Here is a 19,320-nt window from a genome sequence, read left to right on the forward strand (position 1 = left end):
CCCCCCCCCCCCCAATGAACCGCGGTCACTTCAGGCGAGGAACAGTACATGATATTCATCATATTATAACGTAAACTCCAATAACTATGTTTTCCATCCAAATAATCTCTGTATTTCGTGCGGCCAATCTGATAGCCTAGATATACTTGACCACTTCATTTTCCCTAGTGGAAAAACATAAGGCAGAGGCGTAACATGCCTGATCAGAATGTCGGATCGGACTTGATCAGTTTTTGATCGAGACCTGAACAGAATTTCCACTCGGGTATGAGTCAGTTTGAGAGTGAAATTCGTAAGTGTCCTGGTAGCTCAGATGGTAAGAGCATCCAACGGGACATTGGGAGGTCCCGGGTTCGATTCCTGGCTAGGAAGTTACTAATTTTTTCTCTCAAAAAATTACATTTAATTAATGCCTAATGATGGAAGGCGGAGAAACCCTAGTGGAAAAATATAAGGCAGAGGCGTAACATGCCTGATCAGAATTTCGGATCAGACTTGATCAGTTTCTGATCGAGACCTAAACAGAATTTCTACTCGGGTTGTACTGCCCCCTTTACTCTGTATAAAGGATCAAACTCCACGATTCTATGGACCGAGTAAAAATATCAATCAACCCTAACCTAGCGACAATATTGAAATGTAACAAAATTAGTGTTATGAAAACCCTGTACTACTTCACACTCAACAGCTGAATACTCAGAGCCAGACCCTGCTAAAATGGATCTAAAGCTATAACTTTTCAGCACGGAAACTCCTTCGAGTATGTATTTAGCACAGGAAAATAGTAATAAATCATAAAATGCCCAATTACACTCATTACTGAAGAATATTGTATTATTATGTACCGAGCGTCCGCCCGATTGAAACAAAGATGTTTGTATCTTTATATTCAATAAACTTATTTATATTCATTCAACAATGTTTTGCACGCCCGGTAGCTTGGCGCAGTGGGTAAGTTCGTTGCCTCACATGCGAAAGGTTCCGAGTTCAAAACCCGGCCGGGTAGAATGGTGAGATCTAACCACTTAAAGTATTGATCGTCATCGCAGGATACCCAAACCGAGGCAAAGCGTCATAAAATGACAATAAAACAAAACAATGTTCTGCTTGAGTTCCGTCAGTTAAACTGAATGTAAAGCAATTATCTGGCCTAAAGAAGTTATTGATTCATTGATATGTTTCTATTAAACTTTTTGAATGTTTTATGTTTCATACTTCAAGATAAAAAAAACTATGCCACCACTTTCGTTGCACGGTCAACTGCTGTGGCGCGAGTTTTTCTACTGTGCAGCGACGAAAAATCCAAACTTCGACCGTATGCAGGGGAATCCAATTTGCCTACAAATTCCGTGGGATAAGAATGCTGAAGCACTTGCTAAATGGGCCAATGTGAGTAAACTTTGCAATGATAGAGCCATCAGAATATCTATGGTATACCATTCGCTTTCCGTCGACCATAAACAATGAGCCAGTTTCTTGTCTTAAATATTGCTAAGGAATCACTCAATTTGAACATGAGTTATTCTATGTGAACTTAACCATTGCCAGTATTAACCAGAACAAGAAAATAGTTGTGGTACAGTCTGAATGTTCACATCTATTTGAACACACGCGTCTTGTGCACTTTCAGGGCAGAACATGATTTTTAACTTGTGCGGAATGATATTTGAACTACATGGGATAAATGGTGAATGCCATTCTCTATCGCTCTAACGTAGGACGATGGCATCCGAGTGCCACCGAGAACAAATGCTCGAACGCGCTAGTGTCAGCGGCGTGTGAAAGACAGCAGAGGCACTAGCGCGGTAACATACGAAAATTAATATCACAACATTACTTCCCCTTCTACAAGAAGAAAAAAAAATTTGTGAAACAAGAAAAAAAAATTTCTCGAGAAAACCTTAATTGTGAGGTTTCTAAGTAAAGTAAGTTCATAAGTGATATCATCACAGATACTCGATAATAATATACAAATAAATAACACATTATACAAGGGGTTCCATTTGAAACCGGACCGTTAAAAATTTCTCCATGGAGGAGTCGTACAGTAAACCAAGTCTACCGAATGTTGTGGGATGTGGAAGAGGACACTCGGTGCAGATAGAATTTATGCTCCCATTGTTCATGTTTTTATGCTGCAGGCCAGAAATCAGTTTATTCAAAAGACAATATAATTTTTAACCCCTCTGAAAATTGTACATCTCATTGAGGTGAATTCAACTATATCCTATTTCGTTATTTTTTCATTGATTTTCTATAAATAAGCCGAAATGATTTTATCTATATTCAGGCTCCCGGAGCACGTCTAAGCGCTAGGATATTGTTTCCCTAGTAATAAAGCAATTGATAAATTGAACACAAATGGCCTCCAACTATGTACGAAAGAACGGTTTTCGTAGCGGGTTGTTACTATTCATTTTCCATCAGTTTGACAATCGTCTTTTCTCCAATCATTGGTTTGGTAGAGGTGGTTTTGTGCAGTGGCTGCCTCGATTTCCTGATCTCACACTATACGATTTTCATTTATCGGGTGTAACGTGACATTTTCTCATGGGGGTTAAAAATGCCTATTACCTTCGCCCTTCTTCCCCTTAATCTAGTTAAACTCAAAAATGCAAAAATCTATGGGCGCCAGGTAATTTTTAGCCGGAATTACCAAACCGGAGAAGTCCACAAAATCAGTTCTAACCAATTCGAAAATCTCTAAAACGTACTCAAAAAGGGAGAAAACTAGATTTCTGGGGAAAGGTAACGGTCTTTGGTTAGCTCAGAAATGCTCCGACACCAAAACCTCTTTGATGATTATGAAATGTTCCGTAAACATAACCTCCAAGATGGCTACCACCCCCAACTTGATTATCATAATAAGTAACGAATTGAACCATCTTCTCAAATTTATTCTACTCTCTTGAAATGAAGTGTCACGTGTAGTGGTGCGTACTTGAATGGTATCAATCGCATATACTTATCCCTTATATCTATTTCAATACTTTGAAATGAAGTATGTAACAGAGGATAATAAAAAGGATCAAAGTTTTTTGAAAAATTTGATCCGTGAAGACAATTAATTGAATTAAATGGTACAATTCTCAACAGTGGTGATTTCACAGACCCAACTATATGCATATGTCCGTGTAAATAAAAAGATTCTCGGGCAATCCTTTTTCGAGACTAGCTGGGTACTTGCCCACTTTAAACGCTAAATTCCGGAATTCAATTCCTGCCCACGTATAATCAAAACCGAGCATTGATCAGATTTACATACACGTTTAATCATAACGAAATTAATCAATTTATCATTTTATCATAAGTAAATTGAAAATGTTTTACTAGCAATATATTTCTGTTAATACCACGAACAAAAGTGTCTAGATCAGGAAAAACACCGTGAGGTATGACACATTGAGAGGATACAGGGTGTCCCATAGGAATGTGTGAAAACTAAACTCATCTGCCGACTCATCCAAAATAACCTTGACCCTCTACGTTTATGTTACGTTTACTAGGGACCAGTCAGTTTTATTCCAACTGTGGCAGGAGCCTTTTGTTTGTTATCAGTAATAAGTGATTTGACAATTCAAGAAAAAAGATATTTCATCGAGTGCTTCTATTCGAGAGGGAAAAAATACTATGAAGCTGTTAGAGGGTTTCGTACTAAATTTGGATCCAAACGAGTTGCTAGCGAAACCACTTTGAGGAGGTTAGAATAATTTTTTTTTCATATTGATTGTGTGATACAACAAAACACATTACAGATTGTCGTAGAAATCCCGTTGGTTTCTAGTCATGATAATATTCTTTGTCTAGAATAATTGAAAATTTCGAGGAATACGGCACTTTGGATGATTGTAGAGCTACTCTTCCAGGTCCCTCATTCTCTGCTGCAACAGAGGAGAAGGTCGATGAAGTTGAACAGTATTTCAAGGCAAATCCCAACTCGTCCATTCGGAGAGCCGCTCAAGATTTAAAATTGACCAAATCAACGTTGCATCGCATCGTCCACGTTTTTTTGAAACTTCATCCATATAAAATATTGATGTGTCAGCGTTTGACAGAGGAGGCGATTCTGAGACGAAAGGAATTTTGTGAAAGAATGACACAAATGTTCTAAAATGGCGAGCTGCATGAAAGAGCGATTGTTTTTTCTGACGAGGCACACTTTTGGCTAGACAACTACGTGAACAAAAATAATTTGAGAGTTTGGGGATCTGAAAAACCCAATTTTTTGGTTACGAAATCTGCTCATCCACAGAAATTCACTGCTTGGGCTGCTCTCTCCATGAAGGGTGTCTATCTACATTTTTGAATCAACCATTACCGGGAATGAGTACAAAAGAATGTTGGGAACAAAATTCTTCCCCCATGCGAGAAAAAGAGGGCTTGTCAATGGGTTTTATTTTATGCAGGATGGAGCAGCTCCCCACCGTACTCACGAAGTTTTTGAAATTCTTAATACAGTTTATCGCGGTCGAGTTCTTGGTTTAGGATATCCAAAATTTTGTGGAGGGGGAATAGATTGGCCACCCTATTCACCAAATTTGAATCCGTGTGATTATTTCTTGTGGGGTTACATAAAAGATTCTTGTTACGCAAAGAAGCCAAAAACAATCGAAAATTTGATAAACAACATTAAAAAGACTGTTCACGGTATTCCACAGGAAACATTAGAACGTGTATTCCACGGTTTTAGGAAACGTTTGGATTATTGCGCCAGTGTTAATGGTTCTCATCTCAAAAACCTTTACTATTAATCGCACTTGTCATGTACAATTTTTGTAAGCTACTATTTTTGTTGGGTGAATTACATGTTTTAATAATTAATATACAGTGAAATAAAAATGACAACTCTTCTCTATCAGGAACTGTATTCCTTCTCTTTTTCCCTGTTTCGAGTAAAAAAAAATAATCAAACATTCTTCACACATTCCCATGGGACTCCCTGTATACCATTATTATCCACAGAGTTTTGTATAAAAGTAATTGATGCCTCGTNTAATATACAGTGAAATAAAAATGACAACTCTTCTCTATCAGGAACTGTATTCCTTCTCTTTTTCCCTGTTTCGAGTAAAAAAAAATAATCAAACATTCTTCACACATTCCCATGGGACTCCCTGTATACCATTATTATCCACAGAGTTTTGTATAAAAGTAATTGATGCCTCGTTTTCATTCAAATGAAGAAAACTATTCGGAAAATTAATTTCACAAAGTGCCACTCTCCATTCTCCTTGCAATATAATAATTCTTGATAAATGTGCTGTAAAATGAGACACTGTTTTCTCAGGATAATATTCTTCAGAACTATCACTTGATAGTGTGATATAAAAATCTGATTCGTTTATGTTAAATTAACAACACTATCCGCTGGTTTCCAACTATTGAATGAATCGGGATAACCCTTCCACTTGATTAAAACTTTTTTATATTTCCCTTTACCCCGACTACGAATTATACTTTCAATCTCAAATTGTTCTTTTTCGATATTTTTATTCACCAAAGCCAATTCACGTTCGTAAAAGAATTCGTCAATATCCCCACCAGTCAAATCATTCAATTCGTAAATAGGAATATTCTGACGTAGATGAGTTTTTTTTATTTGAAAAAGCTCATCGGCGCAATTTCCTTCGTAACCTTTCTGGAAGGCTGCCTTAGCTTGACGGATTCTAATATAGTCTCCCACCTCATACATAAAGGGTCGTATGCGGGGTTTGATATTTTTATAACGTTTCTGAATGTTATCCCAAACTTCTCCATGATTATTCATAGTTATAGATGCAGGCGTCATCTTGGTAGCAGAATAAATTGTGTGATTATATGCATCAACAATTTTTCGTAAAACATCTATATACTTATGTGTTTTTTTAAAAGTAAAATATCTCGACATACGTTCTTTTAATGTACGGTTGAATTGTTAAACTACGGCTGCTTTTATATCCGGCTGTCGTGACACTGTATACTGAATATTATTCTCAGATGAAAATTTCTGCACTACACTCCCCACAAATTCTTTTCCACGATGAGTTTGGATACAAAGAGGTACAAGATTATTGCTACGTTTGAATAAACGTTTGAAACCTTCCAATACTTCATTAGCTGATTTATTTCGAATAGGCTCCATCCATGCATATTTGCTGAGTACATCGATAACAACAAGTAAATACAAAACATTATCATTATATGAATTTGTTCGGTTTTCCAACGAATTGTTTTCCTCACACACTCACACACACTCGCTCCTCTCGCATGCTTGCATGCCTTCTCCTAACTGACCTGCGCAACCGACTGAACTGACCAGTGGCCTCTCACCGACACCTGAGGCGCCACTTGATGTACAGGTGTCCAGCAAACGCCCTCATTTAAATTGGGGCACGTTTGGACCCACGATGATCGACACCTGCCACCTTGCGGTCTTTCAATCGGCCTCATTTGCATATCGGCCATCGTACAGTGTATATCAGTTTTCCGCGAAGTCGCTATTTTGCTCAAGTTCTTAGCAATAATTGCCCTGCGCTATCTAAATTCTGTGAACTGCGTTTATTTAATAATTTTGTGACTCGCGCATTTGTTTTGACCATCTCGTTAATTATAGTTAAAGCTAGCACGTGTAAATATCTGACTTTTATAATTAAATTGACTTTTGTCACCGACCTGCACGTGCAGTGATTTGTGGACCTTCTCCCGCTCCCGTTAGAATCCGTTTTTATCTTGCCCATCGCTCATAATTTCCACAGATCTCAGACCCAGCATCGAACAGAATTTAATGATCGTAAATCAACAAGATCCGCCTCCCATACTTGATCAATATGAGAAACATTATAATGCATTCGAGGGAATTTATATCTGATGGGTTTGTGAAGAATATAAGTATTTTGAGCATTCAATCAATTTTTCATCTCTTTTTCTGGAAATTTCTTTTTATATTTGACTAAAGTACTACGTGCACCACAAAATGACACAGGATTTAATGGATCAAAATAATCTCCACTGAGTGTCTCATTTATAATTTTTCCCATTTTCGGTTTGGTAGAGTCGTAGAAGCCCTTCGTTTTAATTCTTTACGCTCTTCCAAGTGGTGTGATTTAGCAGTACGATGATTGTCCTTAGGAGATTTGAACAACTGCCTTCGTGCCCTTTTCACAGGTGGTGAACTTGCTCTCGCTGTGTGTGATGGATCGTGGAAAGGATTTTAATACAATTGATTTGTGACAAAATCACGAGAAGGATTCCGATTGAAAAAATCGAATGTATTCAGCTCTTCCCACTGGTTGAATTTTTTTTCGCTTCCTCAAAGCGTCGTTCAAGAGATCAATAATGCTAGATTCTGATATTTTCTTGCCGTCAATGGTTACTTCACCGTGCGAGTCCCAACTGAGTCTTTTGAAAGAATGTACGAAAAAGCAGCCGAAGGAAAGAATAGCCGATGTGTAGTAACACGCGTCGTGTGTGGTAAACGACAAAATGACCGTTCATTTTCGGTCATTTTTTCCGCTTACCCCGAAAATGACCGATCATTTTGTCGCCTACTACGCACAACACGTGTTACATCTATCGGCTATTTTTTCCTTCCGCTATTTTTTCTGCCTACCCTTTTGAAAACATCTGCAGTTTTTATATATTTCAATAACCCGGTAGCTTTTTTACGGAATGTCTTGCGTATTGAACTGACAATAGCTTCTTCAAAGTAACCAACCGGTTCAGGTATATCGACAGAGGGTATTTTTTTTTCGACCTCTGGGACGTTTGGTTCAGAGGGTGGTTCGGCTTCCTCTCGATCATTATTAATATGAAATAAAAATCTTTCAAAAATTTCATGAAATTCATTCCATTTTGCCCGATCATCCTTCGGACTCTTATTTTTTAAAATATGGAATAATTCGCTATGGAGTCTGCTCATAGGATCACCAGGGGTTTAAGCAGAGGGTAATACAGTTTCCACCGCTCATAGGTTTCGGAAAATCGGCACTAGGTGTCGCTGAGGCATACCGATTAACGGTGTCTTCAGGAAGTAATACCATTTTTCTGGCATGTACCATACTTAGATGATTTTGGAAACAAGAGCTGTGATAACGGGTCCAAGAAGAAGGGATAGTAACGAGCCACCGCTCTGATGAATAATTTTCTTTTTTTTTCGCAAAACTCTTCTTTTTCGTATCAACCAAGTGCTTGTAATAATGCTTTCGCCATGAGACTCGCGCAACTGGTACATTTGTTATGAAACTGCCATTATTTATATCACTCTGCTTCCGTGGGATGTAAACGTAATGATGTGGGTCACTGGGGAAAACGCAGGTACGGAAACGGCAGTTTTCGAGTGTCGACTGCTTTAGATAAATGAGCAGGTAGCCATGCGGTCGTGACGTAGCGTTATAATAGGCTTCTTGTACAAACCGGGGATTCTCGGGGACGACTTGTCTAGCAAGGTGGGATATCTGCGCACGATCTCGAGGGTTTTTGAAAGCCACAATGTACCCAGTGTGCAAAGATAAATCCTTTTGGCCTTTCTCTTGATGAAACAAATTTTGTGAAATCAAAATCTCACTTAAATGCTTATGATGACTCCCTTTGGTGAAAAGATCGACAACTGATCCTGTTGAAGACTCACGCATCAAATCGTCGAGTATCACGAGCTTAAGTGTATTATCATTGAAATCTCTAAACCCCGGTAAACCCTCACGAAACTCTACAAATTTTTGATCATAATCAGAATATCCCGGTTACCATTCAGCGTAATAAAAATTTATTTTTGAAAACTTTGCATCACACGATTCATCAATTTCTTTTATAAAACGTTTGACGAAAACAGTTTTGCCAGACCCTGAAGGGCCACACATGATTGCTGTAAAAGGACGTTTCCACCGCGTGTCCATTGTGGCGTATGAAACTAGAGGGAAGTGGAGCAAGGCTTTTATACTAAAAAAATAAAAAAAACAGTTTCCATTAAAATTGATTTATTCAAATTAATATTTCTTGTCGTACATGGAAATTTTCAACGTTGTTACAAATTGCAGGTACATTATTCTTTAATTCTAACAAATCGTTTATCTCAAACATTTCTTTTGACAAATTTTCCAATTGTTGGTGTATTACATCCAATAATAACACAACTTTTCCATTCTTGACATTTTTCTTTTTATTCAACCATTCTCTTGATAAAACAATATTTTGCTTTAACCTCGCAATCTGTGCAACACACTGTTGCATACTTTTTGCTTCTACAATTTTATTGCTTAAGGCTACTATTTACTTGAATAAAGATGAATACGAAATGAAAGAGTTACTAATGTGTTCGTAACCATAAGGAAGAGTGGTGGTGGGGGTATCCAAACGACGCTTGGGCCCGGTAACACGGATAATTTTACTCTCTCCACGCGTCACCACCTTATAGGTTTTTGTCCTACGGATACTATTGTACTCTAAACGCAAAGTTTCTTTTGTACGTTCGACAAGTTCTCGTACGGTTTCGGAAATTAATTTTCTTTCGATTTTCGACATTTAAACGCACACCCATGTTACATCGTAACACCTGCGAAGGTTTGAGGCCGCGTTCACATGCTGGCGACAAGCAGCGGCAGTACCTTACGGGCGCCGCTGTCGCTGGTATGTGCCCGCGCCAACGGTTATGGGTAGGCGGCAAATGGTGGCAGCACCTGACAAGCACCTCTCGCTCGACGGGGTGTACGCGCGTCAGTTAGTAAAAACCGACACTGAAGTGTGCATCGAGATCTAACAAAAAACACACTTTTATCGAGTCATTTCGACTTTAAACCAAACGAGTCCAACGGCTTCAACAAATTAAATCAACTAACGACGAACTAGTGCACTAGTGAAACGAAATTCATTCGCGAGTGGCATGAATTAATGATCGATCGAACGATTAACCAACGGCACGAAATCACACGATTTCGTGTCTCCACGTGACACAGAAGCCACGCTTCCAAGGACGCAATCAACAATTGGGCCATCCAACCCCCAAATTAGCCTGCGTTACTAAAGTTTTAGTGTAGGTTAAATGTTTATATGTGTGGACACGTGCTAGCCGTTGTCATAAACAATTAAAATAACGAACAAATACATTGTGTTGTATGTATGTGTATGTGTGAATCATCGTGTGTTACCCCCATTCGCAGTGAACCCTCCAAACTTATGGTATTGATAATAAATCTGGTTTTTTTATGCCGAAAGGCTTTTTCCCATAAAATTGTGTTTTTTTAAAAATAATTTAATGCAGCTATCACACCACCTAGGATATGATAGCTTTCAACGTCATTTCATGGTGCCTCTTGTGAGATTTGAACTCACAACCCCTGGTTGAAACTGCAAGTGACGTGTCCGCACAAATACGTAAAATAAACAAAACGTTATAAAAACTGTCAAGCAGTCCTCGACGAATCATCACGTCAAACAACGTTCATCGTCATCCATCGACAGTCACTCCCGTTCCAGGAAGCATTACCGCCCAGTAGATCTCCGCATCGCAAAATAATGCAAAGATAAGTCTCTCACATTTATCTTACTTGCATTCAATTCTTCAATTTTGTTCATTTTGTTGTTATTTTCCCATTGGTTCATATTGTTCATCTCTGTGTTCCCGTCGTGTGAGTAGACAAGTCTGTTCGCGCGCATGCGTCAGCTGACGCATTTGTGGGATTCACAGCATTAACACGCGCCAAATTGAATTCTTTATTTGTGGATAACATCTTCCCTTTTCAAACAATTTACGTTCAGTGCAATTTAATGCAATTTATTTAAGATTTCAGTTCATTATTTGATACATTTTAACGGAACATAATTGATTTTTCTCAGTTAATTAGTAAATTGAATTATTATAAAACAGTTATTTCATCTTTTCAAGTGTTTTATCAATTTCTATAAAATCACCTCAGTTCTATTAATTTAAAATAGAAGCCTTTTTATAATGAAATTCAGAAATTTTAATCTTGAAAAAATGGAATTTTCTCAAGAAGAGACGAAAGGCGTTGCGTACCTTCAAAAAAGATTGAACACTTTTGCCATTCAGGTAGAAAAATTGGAATACTACCTAGAGAGCCTAAATGTTGATCCCATAAATGCTAAATTGCGTCTGAACAGTTTGTCAACATTTTATGAAAATTGTTTGTAGTACAACGAAGAGTTGAATTCACTTCAACCTGAGAATCCTCAAGTGGAAGCTTTTGTGGATATTGACGCTCGACATTTCGAGGTGGCTAGTGCAGTCACGAAGTTGCAATGAGTCGAGCCACTTCGAAGTTCCACGTTGAATCCCAACAATATTACGATTACCGAACGGCAAGACCTACCAAAGCTCCCTAAAATTCGGATCTCTGTTTTCGATGGTAAGCGGGAAAATTGGGCAACATATAAGAACAAATTCATTGCTCTTATCCATTCTCGAACGGACATCAGTGACGCAGTGAAATACAGTCAACTTTTCGACTCCCTCACTGGCCAAGCTCTGGCCAAAGTCGACCAATTCCATCCTAGTGACTACGATTATCCAAAGGCTTGGAAAACTCTTCTGGATTTCTATGATCACAAACGCATTGTGGCCGTAGAATATCTAAATGCCATTCTCGATCTTCCTCAGTTCACAAAGGCGTCTGCTGACGACTTATCGACACTTCTGGACAAGACTCGTCCACATCTTCATATTCTGGAGGGTCTTGGCGCTCGATCTGGTGACGATTTCATTCTTCGTATCGTCGAGCGCTGTCTTTCTCCAGTAATTAGAAGAAAATGGCAGGATAAACTTGGGAGGGATGAGCTTCCAAAGTTAGACGACCTTCTCGAGTTCATCCAAACTACTATTTTCAAGCAGCAAGCTGGGGATTGTGTATCCCTACGTATTCGTACTCACAATCCGAAAAAGAGACCAGGAGAGAATCTTCTTCAATTATCTAGCAAATTTGCTAAGACTACTTCCCACACCTTCGTCACATCGTCCAAAGCTGATTCTTCTGCCTCTCAATCCACCTCTTTGGTCTCTCCGAGCTGCAAGGAGGCTCATCATCTTTACAAATGTCCGACATTCAACGGACTTAAGGTTCAAGATCGTTGGAATCTTGTGAGGAAGGTTAAGGCTTGTCAGAAATTTCATTGGGTGCATCGATTCCCTTGCAAAAGCGATAAGCGTTGCAAAAAATGCAGTCGCAACCATCACACACTGTTGCACAACGAGAAAGGCTCGCAACAGTCCAAACCCAAGGATGCAGCAACTCCCACATCCAGCAGCAGTCAACAATGACTAGCGCGTCCATCATGCACGACTGGAGCCTTCCCATCAGATTCGCAATTGATGACCACAGCAGTCGTCAAGGTTCGAAACAATCGGGGGAATTATGTCATGGCACGTGCACTATTAGATTCTTGTTCCACAGTAAATTTAATCACCGAACGATTCGCGAGGTCACTTCAATTATCCACAACTAGTTGTTCTATTAATATCGGAGCAGTTGACGGTCTGTGCACTGTTTCGAAAAATTATGTTCAATTAGTTCTTCATTCAAATTACGATAACTTCAAACAACAATTAAATTTTTTGCTAGTGCCAAACATTGCCGATGCGGTGCCTAATGACACGTTCCCTCGAAATTAATTCAGCATCCCTAAGATTCTTCAACTGACTGATCCTCAGTTTCATCTATGAAGGTCAATCGACCTTTTGTTAGCATCTAACACTACATTGTCGGTTTTGTCCATTGGTCAAATTAAACTCTGCCACAAAGATTCTGCCATTGTCTTACAGAAGACTCGTTTAGGTTGGATTGTCGCCGGAGGGTCTGAAATGTTGACTTCTTCAACAACCATTCCTTGCAATGTCGTTAAATTGGACAAATTAATTGAGCGTTTCTGGTACACCGAAGACTGATCATGAACCCGTTCGATCTCGTGATGAAATTTCTTGTGAACAACATTATGTTACACATACCAAACGTGATGTTAGTGGAAGATACATAGTTCGACTTCCATTCAGAGATTCCAAATTCAATCTAGGTGAATCTCGTAGGCAGGCCCTCAAACGCTTTTCTTCGTTAGACCGAGAACTTTCATCGAATCCTCCACTGAAATCCGAGTACATCAGAGTGATGGAGGAGTACATTTCTCTTGGCCATATGACTCTTTGTGATGAAACTGAAGGTGGATATTATCGTCCTCACCATGCTGTCATCAAGGACTCCAGTGAGACCATCAAGGTTCGTGTAGTGTTTGACGCTTCGGCCAAAACTTCTACGGGCATTTCGCTCAATGATACCCTCCTGGTTGGTCCCACCATTCAAAACGCCATATTTGAACAAGTTCTTCGATTTCGCACTCATCGCTATGTCATCACGGCGGACATTGAGAAAATGTATCGTCAAATCCTGGTTCATCCGGATGATCGAAAGTTCCAAAAGGTTCTATGCCCCTATGAGGGGAATCTTCGAACTTTCCAACTCAACACCGTGGCTTTTGGTGCAGCCGCCGCTCCATTTCTAGCAGTTCGTACCATTCAGCAACTTGCTCGTGATGAAGCATACGATTTTCCACGTGCCAGTAAACTTCTTCTTCGTGACTTTTATGTCGATGATTTTATTTCTGGGGCCGATTCTTTCGATGAACTATTAATTATCCGTGATGAGATGATTCCTTTACTATCACGCGGTGGTTTTGTCATTCGTCAATGGTCGTCTAATCATCGTTCAGCTCTGAACACCATCGACAAAAAATTCTTCGATTTAGACTGTTTGATCAAGAATGATCCAGTCCAGAAAACATTAGGTATCATATGGGATGTCCAGAATGATCTGTTGCGATACACTTTGAATCAGGTTAATCCTAACGTCGTTGCAACAAAACGCAAACTCGTCTCTGAATTATCGAAAATCTTTGATCCGTTAGGGCTACTAGGTCCCGTCACATTATTCGCTAAAGTCTTGATTCAAGACTGCTGGAAGGCTAAGATCACTTGGGATGAGTCTCTTCCTCAGGACATTCACACCAAATGGACGTCATTAGCACTTCAACTACCAAGGTTGCAAGAAATCTCATTTTCTCGACAAATTCTGATCCCGAATCATTCTCGAGTCGAAATCCATGGATTTTGTGATGCCTCCATTCATGGATATGGGGCGTGTCTGTATATCAAATCTAGCAATCCATAAGGTGATGTATCAATCAAACTGGTCTGCAGTAAATCGCGAGTAGCACCCTTGAGTGGACTTACCATTCCTCGATTGGAACTCTGCGCAGCTACCATCCTCAAAAGATTATATCTCGAAACTAAGGCTCAGTTGGACTTCTCCATTGATCAGGTTTATTTGTGGTCTGATTCCACCATCGTTTTTTGCTGGTTCAAGAAAGCCCCTCATCTTTTAAGAACTTTCGAATCCAACAGGGTTGCAGATATTCAAGAGTTAGGAAATCAAGTTAGCTGGAGACACGTCCGACCTGAGGACAATCCAGACGCATTGTCTCGAGGACAACTTCCATCCGACTTTGTCAAAAATTCTCTCTGGATTTCAGGTTCTCGACCAATCCCAATGGCCACGGTTGATCGAACCTTCGGTCACTCTAGTGCCTGGGCTAAAAAAGAGCATCTGCCTGCTCACTAACATTTCACCTGAATCCATTCACACTCGTTTCTCGAACTTCGAATGATTTGTAAGAGTTTTTGCTCGCCTCCTGCGTTGGAAGAATTCACAATCTCCTCGGAATCGTCCACTCTCTATTGAGGAAATTCACGAAGCCGAATATCGGATCGTCTTGATGGTTCAGCGTGAACGATTCTCCATCGAATTTCGAAAGCTTTCAACCACTCAGTCTTCAGAGGGTGCAGTCCGTGCATATTTGAAGGGAACTCCCTTTGTACAATTACATCCATTTGTGGATGACAAGGGAATCCTCCGTGTGGGGGGACGTCTCAAGAGATCAAAACTTTCCTACAATCAAAATCATCCCATTTTGTTGCCCAGTAAACATCCTGTTACGGACATGATCATTCGACAGGTTCATCAGTCAAACCTCCACGGAGGGATCCAAACCACTCTCCACGCCATTCGAACCAAATGCTGGATTTTAAACGGCAAGGATCAAATTAGGAAACTTGTCCATCAATGTGTTGAATGCATCCGCCAGAAACCAAAGTTGGTTCATGCTCCGATGGCCGATTTGCCTGGAGCTAGAGGCAACGAAGCACCAGCTTTCTCCCGCACAGGTATCGATTTCTTTGGACCAACTCTCATCAAGGAGTAGAAGGATTGCAACGGATCCTTCCTCAAGGCCTACGGTTGTGTGTTCGTTTGCATGGTTTCAAAGGCCATACATATCGAGCTTGCCACTGATCGTTCCACAGAAGGTTTTTTATCAGCCTTTCGAAGGTTTGTCAGTCGCAGAGGAGTTCCTAAATATGCCTGTTCTGACAATGGTACAAATTTCGTTGCAGCGAACAGAGAGCTTAGCGAACTTTACGATCTGATTTCCACCCCTAATTTTAAGGAGGTAGTAGGAAACTATGCATTGTCCAAGCGCATCGAGTGACACTTTAATCCGCCACTGTCTCCCCATTTTGGAGGGATTTGGGAAGCGGCTGTAAAGAATTTCAAATATCACTTGAAGCGCGTTCTAAAGGATCACAAGCTCACTTATGAGCAACTTAACACTTTTCTTATCGAAATCGAAGCAATCTTAAATTCGCGACCTTTGTGTACTCTTTCAGCCGAACCCAATGATCCTTTAACCATAACTCCAGCTCACCTGTTGATAGGTAGACCATTCAACGCGCTGCCCGACAAATCATTTATTTCAGTTCCAGATAATCATTTGTCTACGTACAATTTAATCACTAAGGCCAAACAAGATTTCTGGAACAAGTGGCACAAAAATATCTCCACGAATTGCAGACTCGTCATAAATGGCATGACTCCACTGCTGAACTCAAACTGGGCTCAGTGGTCCTCCTCATGGATGATCTGGTCACCTGTGCACGATGGCCACTGGGAGTGATCGTAGAAGTCTTCCCTGGGAGTGACGGCGTCGCTCGAGTCGCATCAGTCAAAACTGCTGGCGGCATCTACAAACGCAACAGCACTCGCCTATGTCTCTTGCCTGTGACTTAGTTGTGATCTAGCGTATCAAGAATTGTAAACATGCGAACTCATTTGACCTGCTCTATAACATTCGACTCCAACAACATTTCGCAGCTTTCGCCGGGAGTATGTTACATCGTAACACCTGCGAAGATTTGAGGCCTCGTTCACATGCTGGCGACAAGCGGCGGCCTCTCGCTCGACGGGGTGTACACGCACCGACAGACGCTATGGCGTCAGTTAGTAAAAACCGACACTGAAGCCCTGCAACGAGATCTAACAAAAATCACACTTTTATCGAGTCATTTTGACTTTAAACCAAACGAGTCCAACGGGTTCAACAAATTAAATCAACTAACGACGAACTAGTGCACTAGTGAAATGAAATTCATTCGCAAGTGGCATGAATTAACCATCGAACGAACGATTAACGAACGGCACGAAATCACACGATTTTGTGTCTCCACGTGGCACAGAAGCCACGCTTCGAAGGACGCAATCAACGATTGCGCAAACCAACCCCCAAATTAGCCTGCGTTACTAAAGTTTTAGTGTAGATTGAATCTTTATATGTGTGGACACGTGCTAGCCGTTGTAATAAACAATTAAAATAACGAATAAATACATTGTGTTATATGTATGTGTGTGTGTGAATCATCGTGTGTCACCGCTATTCGCAGTGAACCCTCCAAACTTATTGTATTAATAATAAATCTGGGTTTTTTATGCCGAAAGGCTTTTTCCCATAAAATTGTGTTCCTTTTTTTTATAATTAAATGCAGCTATCATACTACCTAGGGTATGATAGCCTTCAACGTCATTTCACTTCATTTTACAACACTCAACAGTGGTACCATCGGGTTTTAACACAATATAAGCATAGAACTTTGGACTGCCAGAAACAAATGATTTTATGTAACTACCTGCAGCACAACATTCCAATTCATCAGTCAAATTACCCATGAAATTACCCAACTTCAATCTATCATTACCATTACTTCGATATATAACTGAGTCAGTGTCAAATTATAAGACTTTTTCTTTTTTCGCTGTAACGTGGTAGTTTCATTTTGTCCTCGACCGTTCAGCGGTTATGGATTTCCAGACGGGAAGTCACTTCATTGGCGAGACGAGAGTGAAAACTAATTTGTGTTGTGCCTTATACTAACTAATTTTTGGTTATATCGCTTCTAATTCGGTCACCGCTCACCGGACTACATCGTGGGATGGAGCCGGATCATCGTGGGAGTTTATCAGGCTCTTTTATCGGGTCCGTGAAGTCCAGAGGAGTGTTGGATCCTCGGACTGAGGTTTGGATGATCCCGCGTAGGGGCTAGTCTCGCACGAGTGATGAGCGGTGGCGCCAGCTTACGGGGGCCGGTAATGGACGGCTCAGCTGACGATTGAGAAAAATATCGGAGGATGCCTGGACCGACGTTGGACGTCTAGGAGGAGATGCATCCGACGATGGAATAATTAATTATTATTACATGAAAATGATTGGGGTGGTTTTAACTCCAAATCGATTATTGTCCCTCGTAACAAAGTGGACATGATTTGACTCGTTTTCCTTCATCGTGCTCGGCCAATAGGAGCCTTGGACGCCCGTCGGAGCATTGTCGCGTGGGTTAATCGCACGGGCAATAGGCACTTCTCGTCTGGACATCATAGTGGCCGCTGTGCCAAATTTGTCGGTTGACTCAAAATCAGTTAAATTTCTAACAGTTAATTATTTTGGAACCCGAGAGTCGTCAGAGGACTGCTTTGCCGTTTTTACGGATCCTCGGGGGTTGCTGGTCGACGAATATTCTTCTTTATCGGTGAGCGGTGGTTCTATAAGAAGAACATTGTAAATTCGTGTGTCTCACGAGGTGTGAAACAGCTTTTTGTTTTAACGGAAGCTTGGTCCACGGCGTGGATGCCATTAGAGTTTCCATGATTTTTCGGCTGGGTTTCACTTCTCGTTCGACAGAGGAATATTTTTCTCCGGGTCCAAAGCAATCTTTACTCTTGGATACCGCTCATCTGTTAGCGATATAGTTTATTGACTTTGTTTAGATTCAGTGATTTTGACTGCATTTTTGTATCATTTATTCAACTCTCGTTTCGCCATTGCCGTGTGATATTATCGATTTTCCGGCGGTTTGGAATCTCGAGGTCATTTGTGTTATGTCCTCGAGATTATTATTTCTGTCTCTCGGCTGACGTTTGGCCGATTTAACATCGCTTTTACCTTCGGCCTAAATAATATTTCGTTCGGGAATGCTTCGTGGTTTTTGAAAGTGGGATTGTAGCGCATTTTCAGCGCTTGAGTTCTAGTCTGTAACCGGCTGATCTTCTATCAGTTGCCGGCTTCTTTGTCATTATTCTCCTGAGGCAATCCCCCTCTCAAACCCACGTGGAGTTGCCTCCTCTGATCGCCCCTTCGGTGGACGCGCTGAGCGCGCGGGGTAGTAGTAGTTCCCTACCCTGCGAATATTTGACTTCGACTAAATTGAATGGTTATTTCATTTTCTGACTAACTTTTGACATTCTTTGACTCTAATTCGAATCTTGACTAGTATTTTATTTTCGGACATTCGCAGAGGTAGAGGTTATGTTTAAGGCCGGAGACTTCATTTACGAAAACGCCTATTATCAGAAGTTGGCTCCAAATAGGTGATTGAAGCAAGGTTGCTAGATTCTGGCGATTTATAGCCAAAACCTGTACAATTTTAAATGGGGTGACGTTACGATCTGGTAACACTGGATTGAAGTGAGCGACAAGTAGGGTTGGGAAGAAATTGAAACATTGACGTTGGAATTTGTCATAATTCATTGATTGGAGGGTTATTTTGTTGACGGAGTGAGGAAAAGCGTTTGAACGTTGTAAGGGATTCTGGGGAAATCCCTTCGCTCGCCGCGGGATCATCGGAAAGAGTACCGGAAAAATCGTAAGTACGCAGAGAAATCACCCAATCGAGCCAATAGTTTCGAGTCAAGTCGTTGGTTAATAATTAGAGATTTCGAGTCACTTTGGATTCATTAGAACTTCGGTTTTGCGTTCCAACGCCTTTTTTTTATTTCTTTTTGTTATTGGGAATCTGGTTTTGCGTTCTGACGCCCTTTTGTATTTTTGGACTCGTTCTGTCTTCACATTGCGTTTCGCGCCTTCCGTTTGTTAATTGGATGGGGGAAGAATTAACTATATAGGGCCGATGGAATTTTCGTGGCTTAGGCCGAGATATTACCGAGCTGCGCGATCATTCTTGAGGAT

The 19,320-nt window shown here is 40.5% G+C and overlaps 1 protein-coding gene across 1 annotated transcript in view; it reads left to right on the top strand.

Moving 5' to 3' along the window:
- Positions 1-19,320, top strand: part of LOC107042457 (cryptochrome-1) — a gene marked incomplete at its 5' end in the record, with an annotated part of 374,360 nt that overhangs the window by 306,179 nt on the left and 48,861 nt on the right. The window contains 1 exon segment of the mRNA XM_015263504.1: positions 1,222-1,389. Within this exon segment, the coding sequence (XP_015118990.1) occupies positions 1,222-1,389 (168 nt within the window).

The sequence above is a fragment of the Diachasma alloeum genome, unplaced genomic scaffold (assembly GCF_001412515.2).
Source record: "Diachasma alloeum isolate Michigan unplaced genomic scaffold, Dall2.0 Dall_scaffold_00471, whole genome shotgun sequence".
NCBI lineage: Eukaryota > Metazoa > Arthropoda > Insecta > Hymenoptera > Braconidae > Diachasma > Diachasma alloeum.